This window comes from Accipiter gentilis, chromosome 20 (assembly GCF_929443795.1).
Source record: "Accipiter gentilis chromosome 20, bAccGen1.1, whole genome shotgun sequence".
NCBI lineage: Eukaryota > Metazoa > Chordata > Aves > Accipitriformes > Accipitridae > Astur > Astur gentilis.
Window position 1 is genome coordinate 11,981,943 of NC_064899.1, and position 24,049 is coordinate 12,005,991.

The 24,049-nt window shown below is 42.8% G+C and overlaps 1 protein-coding gene across 2 annotated transcripts in view; it reads left to right on the forward strand.

Annotated features, from left to right (window-relative positions):
- CDH20 (cadherin 20) overlaps positions 1-24,049 on the forward strand; it is a 118,090-nt gene that overhangs the window by 85,257 nt on the left and 8,784 nt on the right. The window contains exons 3-10 of one of the 2 annotated variants that reach the window (XM_049823826.1): positions 2,146-2,440; positions 4,153-4,272; positions 7,755-7,922; positions 9,772-9,959; positions 14,604-14,857; positions 18,366-18,502; positions 21,028-21,149; positions 23,042-23,159. In XM_049823826.1, the coding sequence (XP_049679783.1) occupies positions 2,146-2,440; positions 4,153-4,272; positions 7,755-7,922; positions 9,772-9,959; positions 14,604-14,857; positions 18,366-18,502; positions 21,028-21,149; positions 23,042-23,159 (1,402 nt within the window). Of the gene's footprint in view, positions 1-2,145; positions 2,441-4,152; positions 4,273-7,754; positions 7,923-9,771; positions 9,960-14,603; positions 14,858-18,365; positions 18,503-21,027; positions 21,150-21,359; positions 21,743-23,041; positions 23,160-24,049 lie in introns of those variants that run through there. The other variant, XM_049823828.1, reaches the window with a different exon arrangement.

A 24,049-nucleotide genomic window follows, 5' to 3' on the forward strand; every position in this document is an offset into this window, starting at 1 on the left:
ATTAATACACATGGCAGTCATCTAAATTTAACTGTTTGCCACTGCCAAATTTTTCTGGGCTTCTTCTTCCTCCATTTAGTTGATACATCACCTGAGAGCTGCCAGCATTCCTCCAAAGGACCGATGTCTCTCAGATGCAGTAGCCACTGCAGAGACCAGTGGCAAAGCGATGAAATGAAATATCAGTGACCTGACAAGGCAGTTGTCAAAATCTGCACCGCCAGCTCTTGCAGCCACTTTGCAGTGCTGCTGCCCTTAACACTTGGTGTCCCAGCAGACATCAAGAGTCGATGAGCAACCTACATACAGACCTGTCTGCAGGGTGGGACATGCCGTAGAAAAACATATAGATCCCACCTCAGCTGAAATCAGTCTTACCCTAAAATCAGGAGTAGGCTCAAGTTTTGCATAGGTCATGTGCTGCACGCTGAGAAGCTGGTAAGGAAAACAACCTTCAGAGAATGAGCATCTTCCAACCAGACCCTTCACTGGGGAAACGGTCTTTCAGCTCCCAAGTCAATGGGAACATGTGCTCTAAAACACCTGAAGAGCTGGTCAACTGGCATTAGAAATGCTTAGGTCAGATAAGCCAATTTGTCCACATCCCTATAGAACTTTTTCCGATGTGATAAGTTATTGTATAGTTTTCAGTGTGTATTTAAATAGCTCAGAGATGAGATTTCTTCTTTCTTTCTTGAGACAATAGCCTGTAATCAAATGCATCAAGTTTGACTTCTGCTTTTTCACACATTTCTATTTGCATTCTTTCTTCAAATCCTACCAATCCTGTGTTCATATATTCGGTTTATTATTCCAAGATTTTTCTCTCCAGTACAAATATTTACCTCTGTTTGGCCCCATCTTCCACAATTATTCCCATATGCCCTTTGAGCTCACCAAAGCATTAAACACACACTTAATTCTGACCATATTTCTTGAGATAATTAGCTCATATATGCATTTTAAGATGTGCTTAACTGAATCCAACCCACTTTGACCACTTTTTAAAAAAAATTATTTATCTAGTCTTCATTCGTCTCTCAAAATTATAATCACACTGGAAAGCAGTATTCACACCTGAACCATTCTTGAAAATCTCGTTTTGATTATTGCACCTTAAGTCTATTGCCTTCCTGTCTTTTGGGACTGAACCAATACCATCTCTGGGCATTGGTCTTTATGCTCTATTCCTCAAAAGCGTGGAAGTTTGAGCACACTGTTAAGCATCTTCATAGTGTGAGTGAAATTAAGTGATTTGTTTGTCTTTTGATAGTCATTCCAGTATTTCATGGGAACCAGGTGTTTAACAGAATGGTAGTCCCCAGGTTGATTTGTTTCTCTGTTTTAGATGATAATTAGCACTGCATTTACTTTTCTTCTGTTCTGTTGCATTCACAGCTATCTGTGGCGGCTCAGAACTAATTAGCAGTCATGCAATAAATCCATTTGCTAATTCCCTAGAAAATCTGGGATGCCTCTCATCTCTATAGTCTGCCATGGACACGATCAAATGTTCCTTGCTGCTTACCTTACCTACTTTTCAACTATAATTCTTTCCTGAAGATGTAAGGATCCAGCCTACTTTTTATTGCTAAAATTTTCATGAAAAAAAACCAAATTAAAATATTTCTGAATCATGACCATTACTCAGTAGGTCTCCCACCCTGCTTTCCCCTTGACCCCAAACAGATTTGCCTTATCTGCCCCAACATCATGCTACCCCTGGAATATCTGACTCCTCGTAAGCCATGTGAGCAAGCACAGCCTGCAGCTTTGCTGACCTCACCTTATCCCAAGCCTGGCAGTGAGTCCTTCTCAATGGCCATTGCAAGCAGGCGAGAGATAATTATTGTGTGGAGTAAGATTTCAAAAAGGCACAGAGCCTGTTCCTCTTCAGGAGTCTCTGCCTTTTCTTCTGGCACAGCTGTGGGTGCAGAAATGGGAAGACAGGAGAAGGTTTCTAATTGCAACTCTGTGATACAGACTTTAGTGAGTATTTGCCTCTTTCAGCAAAACAAGTTCATTAAAACCAGCTTGTGAGTCCCAACAGTGAGACCAAAATCCTCAGGATGCTCACATGCTTCAAGTTTCTCAGCAGCTGCTTGTCCAGTTCATGATCTAATTGAATCCCATTCCTTTCCACAGCTCCACTCTGACATGGACAGGGGAGACGGTTCGATCAAATACATCCTCTCAGGAGAGGGAGCTGGCATTGTGTTTACAATTGATGATACGACAGGGGACATTCATGCCATTCAGCGACTGGACCGGGAAGAAAGGTCACAGTACACCCTCAGAGCGCAGGCTCTGGACAGGCGAACAGGCCGGCCGATGGAACCAGAGTCGGAGTTCATCATCAAAATCCAAGACATCAATGACAATGAACCCAAGTTCCTGGATGGACCTTATGTAGCCTCTGTGCCAGAAATGTCACCTGTGGGTAAGGCAGATTTTGTGGAGTCTCTTCCCCCTATATGCAAATTGGAGAATGTCACCAAAACATAAATTCCCTGACTCCTTGGACTCTAGCTTTTGCCCCTTGCGCAAGAGCTGCAGGACAGGAGAGCTTCCCCTGGGGTGCCTGACTGCCACCAGAAGAGGCATAGCGGGTTTTACATCACCATCAGCTGGACCCCTCTGAAAGAAAACATGCCAAGGGAAGCGGGAGAGCTGAAAAAAAGATGTCATTCGAACACGTCACCCTCAGACAACTTGCAGTAACGTAGTACCCCTTCTCCCCTGCCAGCAGATGGTAACCATAGTAATGAGTGTTAGACAACCATTGCCATCCAGAAAATAACACAATTTTAGAAACCTATTCTAGTTCACACTGAGAGCTGAAGTAATGTCCAGGAGCCCTTGAAATCATGGAGCCATTACAACAATTACTAGCACCTTTGCTCCCTCTAATCCATGTAAGCCTGCACTAAACACAGTTCGGTGGATCCCAATATTCCGGTAGTGTTTGCTGTCCACTTTCAGAGAATGGGATCATGTCAAAGACAGTCCTGTTATTGCAGTGCAGAAGACAAACAGCAGCCTTCCTACCTACACAAGTCAGGAGAAACCAATTCCATATAACAAATCCAATAGTCACATAAAATACTGTTTTTCTGGACTTCTTTCTTTCTTTTGGAGTTGCTTATTGCTTTTTGGCTCTGTGACATCATTAGAGAGATAATAATACCATATAAATCTCATGTCCTGAAGTTACAGATATGCTTCAACTTCTCATTCTTCCATATTATGTTGACATAAAGCTAGAGACAGGCATCAAATACAAAAGTTCCATTCAGAAATAATGTTTCTTAATGGTAATGGCTAGCTTGAATCAGCTTTATTTTCCAGTGCGTATCTAATAACACTGGATTTGTTTCTAACAGAAAACATTATGTAGAAGGCTAGATACATTCATAAATGCATTGTCTGACATTTTAAGGAGTCAAAACTCACATATATTTCAAACAGTTATGCCTTACCTTCTCCTTGTTCTTGATAAATTACATCACCTGCAAGCCATTATTAGCTTCAGAAGAAGCAGACCTTGAAAACCATTTGAAGAAAAAAAATATATATGCATCTGTGCGGGTTCCAAAAGGCACTTCAGCAGGGTATAATCTCTAGGCCATTCAATGTAAACTGCAATCCCACAGGGAGATTATTTCAGAGGTACATCCCTTCACACTCACTGTTTGTGTACAATTTCCATCCCTTAGTCAACATACAGCATCTATATGCCCACTATAGCAGTTCATGATTTATGTCAGCATAGCTATAGATCTTATCTGAGCTGCCTTTAAATAATAGTTAAAAATCAAGAAAAGGGGAAGAGAAGCAAGCAGTATATAACTACCAGCTCTCTGCAAACTGGCACGAAGTACTGTTAGATCAGCAACTCTGTAACTGTGGTCCATAGAGTACTTGCTCTTTTATATCTTCTTACAGATGCCTGATGAATTTATGCCTATTAATTCCTTTACTGCTAATGAGATATGAGTATGAGCAATAAGTACAAGCATTATGAGCATCAAATGAAGACGCTCAGTGTGGGAAAGCTCCTGTTGGGCATTTCAATTTATTTTTGAACTGTGTACTTTTCAGGCCAGCATTTTTTTCCCACAAGGTCTTACCTGATGGGTTTTTTTTTGTCAGGCACCTCTGTTATCCAGGTGACAGCAACAGATGCTGATGACCCAACCTACGGGAACAGCGCAAGAGTAGTGTACAGTATTCTCCAAGGACAACCATATTTTTCTGTGGACTCTCGGACAGGTATGTTATTTCGTCACGGAATGAGGCAGTGTTAAAACCGAAAGAAAAAAGGTTCAAGCAGACAGAAAAGGCAAGCAGTTTCTCTGCAGTCAGAGAAACATATTTCTATGGCTTGGAGCCAAGATAGAGCAGCACTGTGAGAGGGTTAAAGCAAGGCTGTGGTAATGAGCTCCAGAAGAAGGACATGCTTTCTGCACTCATATATTCATCTGAATGACCATATTCTGCAGCTCAGGAGCTGGGTGGGTTTGGTGCTGTAAATACTCTTGTTGGCTTTTATCATTGCAACAATGTCTTCAGCATATCTAGTTGGTAACAAGGCTTAGTGGGAAAAAAAAGCAATCTATGAACCAACCAGGACTGCAAAGTGCAAGCTGAAGGATACAGTTATCTGGAGTACTTTTACCTAAGGGTGTTCTTGTTAATAACCTTAAACTTATCTATAGGACATCCTCTCTGTTTTGCTTGCTTTCTCTCTCTCTTTTTCTGTGTATATCCAAGGTTTATATCCAAAAGAGGAATCTGACAGGTTTTGACAGTTTCTAAAGGGCATCTGCAGTGCTAAGGTCAGAAACTCATGAGATGATAGTCACTGCTGAGCCCTGGGGGACAAAATGGAAAAAAACACTGCATAATATACTTCTGAAAGTTAGCACTTTATGGAGTAGGTGGTCTAGCCAAAGACAAACTTGTACATGGCATGTTATTTCCTCAGCTCTGTACAATACAAATAAAACAGTAATGTTCATTTTGTAATGAGGTTATCAACCACGGACAAATGAGGGCATAATCACAGATGGGCTAAGTGCTGAATGATTTCTAAGCAAAGCAGCAATATTCAGTGTCAGATGCAGCACAGATTAACTGCTAGAGTACAACTTAGACAGAAGATAGGCCCTTAAGTCCAAAATCATGTACTTGATTGGTATTTAACCCGGAAAAGTTCTTTCTCTCAATTTATTAATTTCCCAGTCACTTAGACGTGCATCTCTGGACATGTCCAGAGCTGCCTCAGCCTTTACAAGTGGGCAACAGGGCACCTGTTTAGGCTAAGCACAGTTGTGAACCACAAACTGTTTCCCCATCACAGGCACAGAACTCTAACCAGCTTCCCCAGTGCAAATCCACCTGCAGGATTTGGTAACCCACAAAATGCAGTTGCAGCTCTCACATTCTTCTAAAACAGAGCGAGAGCATAAACAATCACCAGCTCCTTTATATTGATGGGTAGTGATTAAAGCACCAATAGCGGGCAACCCATTTCAACACACTCCACTGCTAGAAGCATTTGGGGTTCTTATCCTTCACCTACCGACACAAGCTCTTGGTTCCAGAAGTGTGCTCCTGTTCCTGTTCTGTCCCTGGCCTCACAGATGCTGAATGAATGTATATGTGAAGGTACAACTTCAAAGGAAAGCTGAGAGCCTCCTTCTCCTTTTTTCCAGAATACTTTCACAGCCTGTCCACGATCATATTCCCCTAGAAGGTAAAACACCCATGGATTTAAATCCCCTCAGGTGGAGTAGGCAAAGGCCCCTGAGTCTCCCGCTTCCCAAGAAACCATCTGGCTGTTATAGAAAAGAAAGGACATCACCTCTGCTCTTTACTACTTTTTTTAAGAGCGCAAACCTCACGCAGTTTGGTGAAAGAAATGGTATCAGCACCTTTGTTTGGGGATCTGAGCCTTTCCCATAAGGTTTTAAGGTTCATCACCATCCTCAGCATTTCCTTGCTGACCAGTTGTGTGCAGCAGCATCAGACGCTCCCTGCTGAGCATGGCTGCTCCTCTGGGTCCCTTTTAGAGGAGCATGAATCCTGCCCTGGCTCTGAGTCCTGCTGTCCTGGACCGGCCCTCCTCTAGGGACCAGGGGCCCCAAACATAGGCATGGCAGAGCCCGGCTTTGAGGCACTGATGTCTTTTTTTAGATCTAGCCTGTTCTGTATTAAGGCCAAGCCAAGAGTGGCAATTCCTTACAAAGTATTTGTATATGGAGAAAATACTTCCCAAAATGCTAAGGGTTTTCATATCTTGTTTATATCCATGGGAGTCGAGGAGCTACAGCACTTCATGGGAGTCACTCAACTTTGCAGGATGAGACTCTTAAGGACTCCACATAACAAGATTAAAATAATGCACTGCTAATTGTTCGGTACTGGTCACTATTTCTTCCCTTCTACATACAGCGATAATTGCCACCGCAATATCTTTTTACTGCTTTTTTATTAAACCCATACATTGTCTTTCTGCTAAAAATAAAGACTAAACGCAGATCACTCAAGTTAATAGTGTCCTGATGTGCAAATACTGCACGTCGAGCCGCGTGACTGGGACGCTGCCCGGGGCTGACACGTATTTGCCCCCACACGGGAGGGCAGCCCCGAGCGCATCACGGGGCCCTTAGCGCCCTAAAAAATGCCTCAAAATTGTCCCCGGCAGCACATGCCCTGGGCTGCGTCCCCAGCCACTGCTGCTCTCCTGCTCGGGGACCCTGGGGCTGTGGAGCAGCCTGCTGACCCGCCGTGCCCCGCCGCAGAGGAGCAAGCTGCGGGCAAAGAGGTGCTGCAGGCGTGAGGAACGGGTCGTACTGGGAGCACTGGGGGGGCGACAGCTCCGAGACCCAGGCCTACGCGCCGCCGTCCCGGCAGACGGACACAGGGCAGGGCGGGATTCAAGGCGGGCGGCCGGGGAGGAAGGGAAAGGAGGGCGTTCGCCACCGGCCCCGAAAAAGCGAGAGGAGGGTCCCAACCCCCAGGCAGACGCCCGAGGAGCTCGGGCGAGGCGAGGCCGGTGCCGCAGGCGGGAGGCCGGGGGCTGCGGCTGCGGACGGCGGCGGGACCCGCTTCCCCGGCGGCGCGGCCCGGCGCCTCGCAGGCTCCATAAGAGAAGCGTTGCTGCCACCTCACGTCGTCTCGCAGTAGTGTTACCCCCAGGAAAGGGACGGGGGGAGCGGGGCCACCTCCCGCCGACCCCCCCGGGGCGGGAGCAACCTGCCCGCCCCAGCGCTATGTCCCCAAAATCTGCTCTCGTAGGCCCCGGCGTGGGTCCGAAGGGCCCGAGCGAAGCCAGGGCGCTTATGCCGGGTTGCCGCCAGGACCGCGTGGGTAGGGGTGCTCTGGAAAACTCGTCTTGCTCCCTCTTTTTAACTAAACACATCATTCCCACCTTTCGTGCGGACGCAGCACTCTGTTCCCCAAACGCCTTTCCAGCTCCCTTGGAAGGCGACATTTTAATTTTGAACAGACGGCCTGCCCCAGAGCTGACGCATTTTAACTGGGCTGCTTTAAAATTCACGCCTTCTGTTAAGCTGCATTTAATTTGGGTGAGTTTTACTCTGCCGGGAAAGGTGAGACTGAACGCGGAGTCTGGTCTCATTCCTGACATGGGGAATACGACGCAGGAGCAAGAGCACTCCACCTTTTTTGTGTACTCCTTAACTGTCGTTTCTTTTGTTCCCAACCCCCTTTTTCCCCTTCAATTTCAGGCTTAATTAGAACAGCTCTAATGAACATGGACCGAGAAGCAAAAGAATATTATGAAGTGATTATCCAGGCCAAGGATATGGGTGGACAGCTGGGAGGATTAGCTGGAACAACCACAGTCAACATCACCCTCTCTGATGTCAATGACAATCCACCCAGATTTCCACAGAGTGAGTACCCGCTGCGCCAGGACAGGCAGAAAGAGTTGGCTGAGTTGTACAGCTGCTCTTTGCTCTCATTACAGCCGTTTTCAAACTCAGGATAGTGACAATTAGAGGTGGGCAGAATTTCAGAGTGATGAAGGAACTTGCCTTCAGAAAAACGTCCAAATGGAGCATTTACCACCTTGTCTTTCAGAAAAGGTGTCTGACCTCCAAAATCATCAAAAACAACACTTTTTAAAGGGTGGAAAATTTACAGAAAAAGGAAAGGAGGAGATCTTTTGTGTTCCTAGACTGCTCATGGCCATTGCCTTTGGCTGCTAATTGCTGCCCTGATCCTCTTTTCATCCTATCTCCAAACGGATGTCGGTCAAATCAGGCACATGTGGCAGTGGTGGAAGTTGAAAGATAATTCATTCAACACTCCAGCCAGGCCATTGCAGGGGAGCATCTGGTAGCTGTGCTGCCAGTATAGAGTGCGTTGTCATACAGCCCGCTCTCCAGGAAAGGTTCACCTAAACCTCGGCAATATATAGTTAAAGCCTAAGATATGTAACAGCCACGGTTAATGGAATGCAAAAATAGGCAAGTCCATTGTTATCAGAAAAGTTACTTTGTATTTACAAAAGTGAGTCTCAAAGCAAGGTTTGCAATATTTTGCTCTTTCTTTTTAAAATTTTTTAGATCAAATTTATCTACATAATTCTATATTACTGTTAAAAATTCAAAAGAAACTTTTCAGGTTTGATTGAACTAAATCTTTCAAAGGTTATACTTTTTTTTTTTTTTAAAAGAAAGCTGATTCTTCTGGTGGTGTAGATCAGTCTCAAGCCAGTTTGGTTTTGCCATTTTTCTCATCTAGCTGAGAAATGAAAACTCCTGCAGTTCTTTTTTGTTCCTATTCTTCTTCTCCATCTGCTTCTGCATGTTGCACTGCTAAATCAAAGCACTCCACTAAGATCAGCAAGAAGCCTCAACTTCCACTTTTCTTCTTCTGTCAGAGCAATTTGTTGAACATACCATTACCAATCCTGTTTTGAAAGTGGCATGAATTGTATCTGTTTGATATCAAACCCTTGATTAAGAAATATGACAATAGATCAAACCCCATCCTTGGTGTTATTCTGCCTTACAAAGCTCAATAATTGATGGAGTCAACAGAGAGAGTGCAGCAAGGAAGGGTTGAACATAAAGAATGATGGCAGAGAAGTATTTTAGATACAACATTTATATTTTTAAAACACACTTTTAAAATAGCAGCGCTCTCTTTCCCCAGGCTTGCTGCTAAGCAAATTAGTGATGCACCAAATGTGCTCAAGACAGGGTTTGTAGGGAGAGGTAGTATACTTTAATAGAGTAACTGGTAAATTTGGAAGAAATTGGCAAGCTTCTGAGCTCTCAATCCCTTGTTCAGGGCTGAAAAGAAGTTTGTAATGGATTTGAGGAAGGATTTGTGGTCCTCAAAACTTGTGTATTTATTCCCTCTGTACAAGCCAATCTAGTAAAAGGTGCTTGTCCTATTAAATCTGTTTCATATCTTGCTTTATATCACGGCTGCAACAGCACTGGTGTTAATTGCCCTGTTTTTCTAGTTGAAGTTCCCATTTTCAGGTATATTTCTGTTTTGAAAAGAACTCGTTGAACAAACCTGTTGATATGACAAACACCTAAATAAAAATTTCCCAGGCAATTCAGTCAGGCTGTGGCTTTTTAAGGGAAATCACACTGGCGTTGCAGCTTTGGGAAAGGCACTAGAGACTCCCTGCAGGCTGTGCAGTGTTGTGGTCTGCCCTGATCCACTCTTTGCATCGTTGTGCAGTTTTCGGTTCCTTTTCACAGCCTGTTTTTTGCTCCCCAGAGCATTATCAGATGAGTGTGCTGGAGTCCGCTCCCGTCAGCTCCACTGTGGGCCGCGTGGTTGCTAAAGACCTGGATGAAGGCATTAATGCGGAGATGAAATACAGCCTTGTGGATGGAGATGGACTGGATGTCTTTGATATTAACACTGATCCTAATTACCAAGTTGGCATCATAACTGTAAGAAAGGTAGTAAAGTTTCCTTTTTATAGTAATTTATATGGCTAACGGTCCTGGTTACATTTTATGTGTGCAATATTCCCTTATGCCTGTAGTAACTTGGTTCCCATTACTTGACAGTAGCCCCTTTCCTGCTATAAAACACAATTTCTTTAACATTCATTGCTAAAATATGAAAGCAGACTGTGTTCCTAGGAGCAACCTTTAAAAAGTGGGGACAGCATTAGCATAAACATGTCTTTTCCCACCAAAGGAATGTTCTGATTCACTATTTATCTATTTAAATATTCTCTGTAGCTTAATTATCCTACAATGCAAGAAATTAGATCAATATTTGCATTTGAACTGTACACATTTTTCACTCCGGTGTCCCACAAACAATAATAAAGCATGCCTTAGAATTATTTATAAACCAATAAAACCTAGGCAGTTTTTTTTTTAATTGCTGCTTGAAGATCCATAAATGCTAATTAGGCTAGAAGAAGCTGTCTCTAAAATGGCAGCTGTGAAACTGCTTGTACTCTGTACCCCAGGCTATGCAGAAAGGCATCGAGTATTTTGCTTAGACTCCCTGCTATAGGATATTTATTCTACAGTCTTACATAAATGCTACAAGTTCAACTCTGTTTCTAGGTTATGAAATTGTAACCATATTTCTGCCTAAGCATATCTAGTGTACTAATAAGGAAGTATGGTCTCCATTTAAATAGCCTGGGACTAAATTGTGCACTAAAATGGAACAACACATGGGAGAGATTTGACCCTGCAAGCCTCTATGCCCTACAGCAAAGCATTTAAGCATGTATTTATGGTCACCTTTCTCCAACTCTTGTTTATGCACACTAGTCCCTAAAGTTAAGCATGTTTGCTGGAATGAAATAGATGTGGAATGCAAACTCTAATGTAATTTTTCACTTATTTATTGATGAAAGAAAATAGTTTCTTTGGAGTAAATGTGTCAATAAGCTTGACTGTTGTTATTATGAATGCAATTTTACTAGATGTTCATGTATGTCAGGAGAAGTTATAAAAATTTATGGCATCAATCATACCATATATGTACTGGCATCAGGTACATACTGCTCAAACCACCTGCTGTACATAAATGTTTGTAAAGTTCTATGTATGACTGTAGCTTTTAGTAATGTTATGATTATCAGTAGCCAAATATTGGGAAAGTTGTCCTTTGGATCCACTCAAGCAAAAAAAAGAAAAAAAAATGCAACTGGTGTTGATATAAAAGGATATCAAAATGCGGGGGAGAGAATTTCTAAACCCAGAATGAAATCTTCTTTGAAAGAAAGCAAACGTTTCCCTTTCATTTTCTAGACAGATTTCCCAAACATGGACATCAAAAAGTCAGAATTTACAGTTACAGATAAGACCACTGCTTGTGGTGTTGTGGCCGGTTGTCTCAGCCCACTAACCCCACAAAATGTTGAGCACCTCCTGAAGAGCTACAGCTCCTTCAAAGCTCGCTGCCTGTGAGGCTGATACTCACCCTGGAGGAGGACAGCCCGGGTGAGACAGTGGTGGGTTACGCAGCCAGCACCGAGCCCAGCGCCCAGGAGAGCCCCGTGCTGCCCTCCTCCCCGACCACCACCCCGTCAATCACTTTCTCACAGCAGGTCTTGCTAACACCTCCTGGTGCCTGTCTCAGCACTGGGGGAAGGCGGACGAAGACGAGGAGAGGTTTCCATGGGTTGCCGTTCCTCTCGGCTGTGTTTTGTAGCATGCTCGGTTCGTAGGAGAAGGCAGCCTGCTTGCCCTCCCCATGAGACCGGTGTTGGAAAGAGGTTTGAACGCACCCATGGAAGACAAATCTGATGAGGTGGGGCAGCGGTGCTGAGGCACTGGCACGAGAGAGGATCAGGAGGGAAAGCCGTGGTTGCTGATAAAGGAGTCCAAAGCAAACTGAGGGTGTCTGAACTCAGGAGGATCAAAAATGTGATGACCTTGCACACTTGTTTCATTTTCTCACTTTTTCTAACTAGGTGATTAAGACTTTTCCTAATGCAGTTGGGGTTTATAGTCATTAAGTGTTTCTGTGATTTAACTGCTCTTTTTATCACTTAGCTTTTTAGTGTATGTGCAATGTTTCTCACATAGTTTTCTTCACATGAGAAACCATGAGATATAATGGCCTCTTTCTTAGTATATGTTTAGGCAGCTTTGCATTGCACATTCCTTGCCAGATGGACAATAAGTGTTGCTTAGTCATGTAAATATATTTTATTGCTATTTTTTACAATGCATAAATGTGCAACTGGTAGACCATAATGACTCTGCAGTAATGGGTAATATGTTTGTAGGTCTAGCTAAATCCTTGCTGACAAGTTCTATGCCTGCAGTAGTCACTGATTTACCAAGTGGAACTAAGGGCAGCAGAAGCAAGTTTCAGATCATCTGTTTGTACCTGCTGCCACAGGTTGCACAGTTCATACTGTATTACTGCAGAGGATCTCCAGTAACACTGGACCATCATCTCCCCAGCACAAGAAAACCAGTTCCCATTCCGGTCTTCATTCCTCACCCCCATGTACTAAATGCTGTGTGAGTTTCAGTTTCATAATTTCAAGAACTCCGGTCTTTCCTCAGGCATTCCTATGCAGGACTTCAGTACTGGTAATTTTACTGTGAAAGCGTGAGCTTTTTTATGTCACTGCAATGTTTCCACTTCTGAAGAAAGAAGCTGTTGTGGCAGTAGACAAGTACTGAAGCCTCCACTGAATTCAGGGGGTGTTTTGTAGTAGTACATACATAGTACATACTCCTGCCATGCCTAAGTGTGAAACTTCTGCTGATGTTGCTTAAACAAATACACATCTCATGGCTGCAGAACTGGCCAGCTGCACTACCACGCAGAGCGGAAAAGAGATGGGTTATGACTGGCCAAGGAGGACTTCACTGCTACAGTAATGATCTTTGCACCTTTGGCTTCCAGTTGCTTTGGCATCCTCCTTCTTCTCTATTTTCCTGCCCATCTCCTTGCCCCAGTCTGGTGGTCGGTCTTCAAAAAGAAAGAGTTGAATAGGAAAAGCAAAGGTGTTGGATGGGAACAGCAGTGATCTTGCTGTAGTCTAAATGAACCAAGGCTGTGCATGGTAGTTCCACAGATGACGCTCAAATCCCTATGCACGAATAAAGCCATGTTTTTAAAGCCATTCATGTAACAAAAAGGAGTATGTCCCACTGGCTGACCCTGAGAATTGGGCCATTTCTTTTCTGGTACAAAGTTTGTCTTGCTCAGGATCTGTGCCAGCTAAGGGGATCCAGTGGTGTTGGTTTTCAGCATTAAAACTCCTCAGATTATACAAGTCAAGAGTTGTGACCATTTAACCATAGCGAGATTGCTTGTAGCTTCTAACTACAGCTTGAGAAGTATGACTGTGTCCTCTGTAAGGTGTACGTCATCTGGTGCAAATTTTTTGTATATGTTGGACTGGTCCTTCCATAATGTCATTCTGGTTTGTCAGATGCTTTTAGTCATCTCTTATTGAGACTGGTAAATTGCACATTAAATATGGAATTCTCCATTTAGTTCTAATTGGGTTTTGGAGAGGCCCTATTCTCTTCAGGGATCTGTGAAAAGAAGAGGGAAGGGAAATGAAAAATTTATTTATTGAAAAGTTCAGTGTCAGCATTAATTATTTCTATATCCATGTTCACCATGTACGTAGTTTTATCTAGATAGGAAATAAAATTCATGAAACTGCTAACAGAGGAAGCTGCCCCCTCTTTATCCATTATCTCAGGAAAGAAAAGAATAAAAGCCATTTTCACTCCTTGTTTCAAATAATACTTGAGTATTTCATACAAAGTGGAAGAGCTCCCACAGGAAGAGGTCAGACTACCTCATAATGCTTTGAAATTAAACTATTCTCTAGGCAGGGAGGAGATTCAAATCCTAGCGCTCAGTACACCTGGATTGTGAACATGTGTTTAAGACACTTACTGAGAGGAGAAAAACCCCACTTCTAGAAAGGATGCATTACGGATAAAAACTGGTACAGGATCCTGCAAGAGAGGCTGACCCTGTCCCCTGCTCCCACCGGAGCCCTTTAGCAGCTTGGCAGACAGGGCTCTCTGGAGACAAGACTCTGATCTGCTCAGGGAGAAAAGAGGATGCTAACTAGGACCTTCACCTCTTTTGTGAGCATCCTTGTCCCTGCCAGCAGGACCCGTTTTTGAGGAACCGACTCTTTGCATCTTTACCTTATTTTCAGGTGCTCCTGTACTGTCTGTTTCTGCCTGTATTTTCCTCATAGTGGCATGAAAGACACTGGGTGAATCACAATGCAATGGTGGTGTGGCTGCTTTAATTTTCATTTCAGCAAGAAGAATGAAAGAATATGTATTCTGCAATGATCTGCAAATATTTTTCCTGGCTTTTTCAGTTCAACTGTTAAATTAAAAAAAAAAAAAAGGTGTAGACAGTGCCATTTCTAATACTACTGTCACTCAATGCTTTGTCTCCATCTGCAAATATTTACCTTTGTTACCCTTATGATTAAAAATCGTAGTAAAGATTTATTTTAAAAAAGAAGCATCAGTTTATATTAGAGGGCATCCTTTACTTCTGAAAATTAAAATTATATGGCCTAAATCATATGGCTCAATGGGCCTAATGCCAGATATTTTTTTTCTCTTCAGCCTTTAAGTTTTGAGAGCAAGAAAAGCTACACCTTGAAAGTAGAGGGTGCCAACCCCCACTTGGAAATGCGGTTCCTGAACCTGGGTCCCTTCCGTGACACCACCACCGTCCACATCAGTGTGGAGGATGTAGATGAACCTCCTGTGTTCGAGCCCAGCTTCTACTTTGTGGAAGTGCCCGAGGACGTGGAGATTGGAACCACCATACAGATCATTTCTGCCAAGGACCCCGATGTGACCAACAACTCCATCAGGTCTGTCCCATCTTTGTGTGTTCCCCCTGAAGTGCTCCTGGCATGTCTGGTTGGTGGGGCAGTGATGAGGCTGAAACAGCACTGATGGGAAGGACTCTCTCTTTTTAGCCAGTAGTAGTCATCAGTGGGTTTAGTCAAACTAGATCTCACACACTGAGGGGCTCTCCTACAGCTGTCAAAGCAATGCAGGAGCTCACCCTTGCCTTTTCTGTGGTACGGAGAACGTCTGCACCTAGCATTGCAATGAACTGGTCAGGCATGTCCTGGTAGCGTACATTAAAAAAAAAACCCAGACTCTCGTGCCTTTACTGGCACAAAACTTGACAGCATTGCTGAGAATCTGCTGCCATACCAAGAGAAAAGTAATCAACTCACTTCTCCTTTCTCCCCCTTCTGTTTCAAAGCCTGCCTTTGTCAACAGCAGAAATACACAGCTACTTTTGGAGTAGAATGAATGCATACTAATAAGTATTAATGAACCACTAAATTATATAGTGTCTGGTCAAACCTGCAGAGCTAGATATTCCCATAAGGAGTTAATAAAGGTGTATTTACAGCCATGGGAGCTTTGTAGCTGCAACTCAGCAAGGAGCCAAAGGAGCAGATCTGTGTGATCACAGCACTTTTTTCCATAGTGGCTGCCAAGCCAGGCCAGTTTATCAGAGAAGACTGGTTTTCTCCAAGGCCAGCCCACATACTAATTTTCACAATCTGCAGAAAGTCAGAGTGACTGCAAGTTAATAATCCCAGCAGGTTGGCTGCTTCTGTCATCCAAGAAACACTTTGGGTGTTGAGCTGCTCTTTGCCTAACCTTGCGTCAGTCCAGCTTCTGAACTGTCTACGTTCGGGAACAGTCCTGGGAAATACAGGATGGAGTCAAAACATCAAATATTTGGAGTTTTTGAAGGAAGTTAAATCTATATGAGCCACTCTGTGGCCTTCAGTTAGGAGATCTGAGCATACACAAAGCCTGTTCTTCTTAATGATATTGCTTTCTGTGTTGCTGCTCAAATTATTTTTTTCATCTCTGCTACCTTAATATACCTATCTTTTCTACCTACATTATAAGGTTATCATACGTCTCATGACACTGTCTCAAATTCTTCAATAAAACTAAGTATTATACTGTCTGCAACACAATTTCATTAGCCTAAACTTTTTCCACTTGCATCCTATTTTGCTGATTACTGTCTAGCATTATCCAAACAGTGCAGTGCAAACAGCTTTGTGCTAATCTGCTTAAAGTAGTGTAAGAATAATTCTGCAGACTATCAGAGGGTAGAAGTGTTCATTGTTATTTTTAATGAGGTTTTTCTTAGTTTTCTTCAGAGCTTTCCAGTCACTACCCTTGATGAAACAGCACTCTATAAAGCACAGAATGCATCACCAGATATATTTAAAAAAAAAAAAAAAAATTGCAAATATGCAGAGACTCCTTTGTAACTCCGTTCCTTCCCAAATTTCTTTCTCTTTTTCTTCCCATCTTTCTCCCTTCCCACTTTCCTTTCTTTCCTCCCTCCTTCCCTCCTTCCTCCCCCAGACCTATTATGTACAAATGTAAATGATTGGGGTAGAGAAAACAGGAAAAAAAAGAATAAATACCATTTATAATGCTATCTAAAATGCAGATGTTAAGAATTAGTGCTCCTTGCCTCTCGTGTGGTCTTCTCCATCCATGCCAAATCTATGCAGTATCAGTCTGGCAATGTTTTAGGCTTGCTCTGCATTCACTTTGCACAGAGCAAGCAAGATAAAAAAACAAAATCCCAGACACGTATTTTGTTACACAAGCTGAAATCCATCTGAAATTAAAACTGTAACCTGACCCCTTCTGTTGCCATTTTTTTTATGTATGGAAAAGCCAGAACACATTTCGGAAGGGCTCACTAAACACAGGGGAACTCTCAAATCCTCATTTTCCCAGCATCCAGTATCTGGACTCCCACACTGTGAAATTCTGATGGCTGGAAATATGCCATGATTGTTGTTAAGTGATTCAGGAAGATTGCCTAAAGAGTATAGTGGAAACGAGTGTGAAGGAGCAGGTATTATTAACAGAATTTACATGGAGAATCCAGACAAAACTCCACCTGTGCCTCTTGACACTAGTGATTAATACCACACCACTAATCACAAGGTCATATTCAATTTCAGATACTCATTGGCCTTAAACTGTCAGAGGGAAATTCTTTTTATAGCCCTCATACAAGAATAATTATTATAGCAAAATATAGCAACACTCATACTTATTTCCTAAATAAATCAAATACCTTAGAAATCTCTTTATTTAAGAAGAGATGAGAAGTACTGGGAAGGAAAGGGAAGCAAACCTGCCATCTTACCCTCTTTGATTTTTCTGAAAAAAAGTGTAAAGAATTTCCCAACAACACAGGTCAATAGTAATTTATATCCCAGTTTAATAGGTCACTATATAAAGATCAGGCTGGCATGCTTGTTCTGGTGAATGCATTTGTGCTGAAAGGAGAAAATTCATAATAAAGAGCCCTGATCAGCATTCATTATGACTAATACTTGCAATTCCCATCAACATCGAAGAAAGAACCAACACAAATGAGAATATGCCTGGGCTCTGTTCTGGGCTGTGGCATTTACATAGGTGCATGTGCGGCTTTTGCCAAAGGATCTCTTACCATGCTAACATAGTTAGCTAGGAAGGCAACTCATACAACTACCGCTAAGAGCAAGGTGATGCACGTGAAGGGTAGAGTATTTCACACACCCTGTGAAACGGTCCTTCTGCCCAGTGAGACCTGTCAGTCAGCTGCCTCCCTGTCCGAGTTTTCTGGTCTGCAGGTACCACCACACTCCCCTGCTCACGGTTGCAAGAAGCTTGTTCCCAGCATTAAACTGGCATGATATTGGCCAGGCAGGTTCAGTAATTATGATGAATCAACCTCACCGAGGGAGCTGGTTTTCTGCCTGGATGATATGAGAAAGCCACTCATCATCCCCCTTGCGCTGACATGGCTCAATCAGTAGGATGGTCCAGGGTGCAGGTGGAGTTTATTCCCCTGAAGGAGGACAGAATACAAAAGCATGAGGAAGGGAACAGTTCCTCCTCATCAGCCTAGGTGCCCAGAGAATGAGCTGATGTACAGTCATTTTCATCCTGTCTGAATTGTTCCTAATGAAGGGGCGTAATTATTTTGCTTAGTAAAAGAAATCACACTCCTCACTGACAGATTTTCTCTGTAAAGCAGAGGTTCCTGTGCTGATCTGTGCCTTGTTTTGAGGCTTCTTCCTCTAAATCTTCCTGTCTTCCAGCTCCATCCAAGCAGTACTCACCGTTAAATGCCGTTAGCACCATGAACTAGTTTTTTGAGCATCTCAATCTGTACATATACAAGTCAATAGAGTACATAACTAGGCTGTGGAAGAATGTGGATCTGCTGTGTATGACAGTATTCCCATTGCTGGGGTACTACGTTGGCTATAACACACGGTTTTGACAAGGGTTGCATAATATTTTTAATATGTACTCTTGCAGATACTCAATTGACAGGAGCAGTGATCCGGGACGGTTCTTTTATGTCGACATTACATCAGGAGCACTGATGACTGCAAGACCTCTTGACCGGGAGGACATTTCTTGGCACAACATCACTGTGCTGGCCATGGAGCTGAGTAAGGAGAATGCAGACTGTACATAGATTAAAGAGATAGAATAGACAAAGCAGGCTGAGAGATCTGAATTCAGCAATTCACATGTTCTTATGCACTGTGTGGGAAGCCGTATTAACTGAATTACGCTTCTGAAATCAACAAGCGAATGCTGCATTTTATTTACTTTTTATGCTCCTTTTCACAGGGTGGTGGGAGGAGTAGAGGCTGGCAATTAAATGCAGATTGCTGCTTTTTCAATTTGTTAGTATTCCAGGGATTTATTTAAAACTCTTCCTGATGGGTTTCTGCAAGAACTCTATCTCTTCAGAAGGACTAGGCAGCTAAAGCAGATGTTGTAAAGGCTGTACAGCTGCCAGAGCTGCCAGTCCTACCTGGGAGGATTGAGTGGTGCAGGGACTGGTAGGCAGCAGTGATCCTACACTGCTAGGTCACTAGTTGAAGTCTGCTCTGGTTCAGCAGCAAGTGAATGTCATCACCATCTGCTTGCTGCATAAATAATTTGGGCCATAGTGCTTTGGAATATTCTAGTATGCTAAACTTGTTATGCTTTGGAGTTTTACAATGAGCTAAAACACATCTCGGGATTCATCCATGCCAGGTATTTACAGAGACTATGAGAACAAGGAGATGCTGATCATTTCATAGTGTCAGTATGAAAAATTTAGCTAAGCTTGAAATATTAACTTGATGTGAGCTTCATAAAGGAGCTTGGGATATATAAGCAAATAAAATAAAAGGTTGACCCAATCTTCACCTGAAATCTCTTTGGTCCACATAGCTCAGGATCTGTTCATCTGCTGAGGGGCAGCAGCTTTCCAGAAGCTTGCTGCCAATAGCTGAGTCATTCCTCACGTCTGAGAGAGCTCCCTGCACATCCAGGCTGTTCCAGAGATATGGGGCAGTTTGAGAGAAAAAAGTTTCAAGAAGCTTGCCCAAAATGCAATCAGCCAACTTGAAGTTAGTAGAGGAAATAGTTCACAAGAGCCAGGGTGACTCTGCCACATATTTGCAGGCTATTCCAGCACACGATGCCTTTCTGTCCCCTTTTTAGTACTGAGAAGGGTTGGTGACACGATAGGAACTCACCCCCATCTATTTTGAAGGTAGTTTTATTTTCAGCCACCAATGGCCATTGCAACTCCATGTAAATCCACATACACACGACTCCTTAAAAGCTGCCCCTGTTTCAGCACTCGAGGGTGAGAGCAATATGAAGGCATGTCTTCCTTTGACTCGTCCTTTGTCAATCCTTCGTCAGTTTTGCTCTGAACGTGTGCAGCACAATATTTTAATTCAGTGAATAGTTTCAAAAATTTCATAGTTGTGCACTCCTGAATAAAGCTCCCAGTTTTAAAAGTTAGATCAATATTACTAAGAGTGTAAATGCAGACATTCAGCTGCCACAATGACAGGTGCGTTAGCAAGGTATGTATGGATAAGTAGGAAGCTGAAGGATTAAATTATAAATCAGGGAGAAACAATATAGTTTAAGAGTATTATCTCAGTGATACAATGTGACTCATTATGGATGCAGTACATTGAACATTTAAGAAAATTCCAGAGTGTAAGGGAATTCTCTATTGTTTATATGAACATATCATTTCTTGCTATAGCGAGAGATCTGTTTGGAGATGAATCCACAAAGTGGTATGGCTAAAAAGAAGATGAGAACACTAATTTTTAAGAATTTTCTGGATTTTTTCACTTTTTCTGACCTCTTAATAATGAATTATTTTTTTTTTCTTTCTTCTTAGAGTTTATCATTAAATAAGGCAAAAAAAAGATGTTTGGGGGCCAAAAAATACAGTAAGAAAAAAAATTATTCTGTGGCCACTTAGTTTGGGAATTGTGAAGATATGTGAAATGATGTATGGATTTACTGGCAAAGAAAGCTAATGAACCAGTGGGACAGAAATATCACAAATGATGTCATGCAGAATGTAAAATTTTCATTGCAATTTTAAGCTTCAGTGAAAGCTTTTCTGTACAATTTCATGTGTTATTACATTTTAACACACACACACACACCCCCATACAAAGACACTATTTTTGAGTTCAAGGAACATAAATTCTGAACAAAGCTGTTTCTGACCTGCAGAATTACCACTTTCAACAAGCTCTAAACAACAAGCCTATCCTTAAAAGAGTCCCTTCCTAATTTGTGCCACCAGTACCAAGGCTCAACAAACAGTATTGCCCAGTCAAAGGACAATAAAAAAAATATGGGGCATTGTATAAAACTTTTGTTATAGAAATAGTCCCATTGGACTGAACCAGGTTGAAGCCTTTAACGGAATTTGTTTGAAAAAGATGTGATTAGATGGGAAGCCAGGATAGATAGAGAGCAGCATTTGCACCTTCATTCCGAGTCACACAACCCACAAGTGACTGCAGTTCCTGATGGGAAAACGTCATGTAACGCGAGTCAGTAGCAAAAAAGCTGCTTTATCTCTTGAGCAGAGCAAGGAGAGCCCCTTCCCCTTCCTGTATATTGCCTTTCTTTATGTTGTGCCTCCTCCTTCCAGACAACCCCTCGCAGGTGGGCAGCGTGTCTGTGACGGTGAAAGTCCTGGACGTGAATGACAACGCACCAGAGTTTGCACGGTTTTACGAAGCTTTTGTTTGTGAAAACGCCAAAGCGGGGCAGGTGAGAAATGTTAGTAACACCAGGCATTGGGGAAGGGATGCTGTCCTACACAGAGACAGCGTGCCAGAAAGGGTGAGCGTTGGAAAGAGGGCTCAGCTAACCACACATTTCATGTGAACTCTCGTCAGCAGCTGCTTGTGCTGCTTTCCAAAGGCAAGCACATCTCACCAGGATTAGCATCGTATAAAGCACCTCTTTTTTCTCCCGCAGTAGTTTCCAGGCTCACTGCGCAATACACTTCATGGCTGAAATAAAGCCTTCCTTTGGGCAGGTGCCAGCAGGCAAACACCAAGTGTGTCCTGTAGCAGCAACAGAGAGAAGAAGTGTTATGAGAAGTGCCACGGAGTCAGCCCGGCCCACATGCGACAGACAAGGCTTACTGTTAAAAGACCCTATTTATAAGAGCCTTAAGCACCTCTGGACTTACGGGAGCTGGACATAACATACTACATCAGCTTCGAAGGGGTGCCAAACTGAATCTGTTCTGCCATGAACTGGAGATGACAGAGTTATAGACAACACAGAACTTGCCTCTCTGCAAAGTGTAAACCAGCACCTCCAAGCAAGTGGTGAAGCCTCTTTGCTCCTCTCCCTTCCAAACCCCATCAAAGCCCTTGAACAAGGTCTGCCTGTGTCACAGATGGACATGAGTTCTCCCTCGCTGGAGGTGGTGCAAGCTCTACTGCTGATCACTGATGGGGAGGCGACCTGGTGCTTCACCACCCATGGTCCACGGTGGGGACATGTGTCCCCTAATGAAAAGCTGACTAGCACAGTTTAAACATAGATGCACCACTCATGATTTGCGAAGGAAAAATTGTGCTAGTAATGATGCTAACTGTGTGTTCGCTGAAGCTTCTCCCAGCTTGCTGTGAAGCAGAATGAAATAGCTACTCACCACTGGGACAACTGTCCTCACAACTGTCATATACAGGATAATTTCATCTCACTAATTTACAGAGGTCCTTAATAATATAGGGAATAGAAATCATTGCCTAGCCTTGTTCCTGGTTTTGAAGAGTGAGTGTCCTAAATAATAAGCTTTCTGAGAAATGCACGCTAATTTGGACTACTTCCTTCTGTGGAGAAAGCCAAATTCTGTTACCACATTTGAAAAGTTCTGAAATCAGTTTTAAGGTGGTGAATAAGACTTTATGGGTCTGTCATTTCCCTTTGAATCCAAAAATAACTTTTGAATGCAAAAATCCAGATGAAGATTTATTCCTCGTCGAAAAAGTTGTCAGAATATTTATTCAGAAAGAGCTATAGCTCACTGTGCTTCAAGCTGATAGACCTACTTTACTAAGCCTCTATAGGTGAGGTGACAAATCTCTTTCTGGATTTAGCATTGTCTTAGTTTCTTTCCATGGTGTTATTTATTGCATATGTGGAGTGTCTGCATGGTTGCCTTTTCTCTCTTTCTTTTCTGCTGACATCTTGGGAAGAATTTAATTGATTTAAAATTAAGAGAGTGATAAAATAATCACCTGAAGTCCTTTTTCACCTGAAAAATTAAGCTGAAAATAAGTATGGGCTTTCTTACAAGGTCTCTAATGCACAATGAATCTTCTGAACACCCTGGGCCCTCAGAAGAAAAAAGAAACGTGCAACAGAAGATAGGGATGTATGAGAGAAAAGTGTCTGTTATTTGAAGCAAAATGACTACGTCCTCCTTTGTATAAAAGTGATTTGCATGATCATAGCAAAATAAATGAAGCCTGCAAGGTCTTGAGTCTCTTTGTGATTTAGCTCTTGTACCTCTGCAAGACAGTTTTATTCAAATGCTGCAGTTGCTTATATTTATATATATAAATACTTTACCTGTTTGTTTATTTACATTATATATATATTTTGCTTCTCACCTGTTTCTGCTTTGTTCTCATATTCTGTAGCTGATCCAGACAGTGAGCGCCATTGACAAGGATGACCCACAGGAGGGTCAGCACTTCTACTACAGCTTGGCTCCGGAGGCAGCCAACAACCCCAACTTTACTCTAAGGGACAATCAAGGTAATCAGAGTGGACACGGACAGTTAGCTACTCTAATTTCCAATGCCTGGGTTGGACTTGAGAGGCTGTGTCTTACAGTGTGTGATAAGACTGCCATTTCAAATAATACCAAGTGACACCTGCTCCTTAAAGGCAGTGATAAAATGACATATTACTTAATACACTTGAAGGTTATATGATATTTTCCTCTCTATAAATATTCTCTAGCAATAGGCCCCTTTTTTCTTCTTCGAGGAAATGTGCCAGTGTTTTGTGCAAATTCAGGTCTTGTGGTCAGGCTGCAGGCATCTCGGATTACCGGAGTGGAAATTGCATTCGTTCAAAAGGAGATGCTTAAAGGTAGGATAGCAACTGGAACTAGGAGACAAATCTGAAGGGAATTACATTGCTCTTTTTTTTGTACTCTTCATGTTTTCTCCCAGGCACAGAAAGGGAAGGTTCTTGTACTGTTCCAGTCTTTTCCCCCAAGCACTTTTCTTCTTCCTCTTTGCATACCCTTGTTTCCCTAGGAAAGAGAGGGAGGTAGGGAGGAGATGCAGAGCCTTAGGGGGGTAACTTGGTGTACAGCTAAAAGTCTGCGTAAGACGCGCTAAGTAAAAACTGAAACACCAGTGGGAAGACTCATGGCAAAGCACTGGCATTTGAGTATCCTAACCAGTGGAATTTTCTTCTTTTGGAGAAGCTTTGGTGGTTCTGGAGCCTGCAGAAAAGCCCCGCTGTGGCAGGCCTTTGCATGACTGCTGCTGATAGAGGATCTCCACAGGCAGACAACAGTGCTGAGGTCAGGTCCACACCAGCCTTCATCAGGAAAGAGGGACAACCTTGAGTGACCTAGTGCAGAGCTTTGAAAGTCAGTATGAAGGGGCTGGATTTCAGTAGGAGTTTAGTCT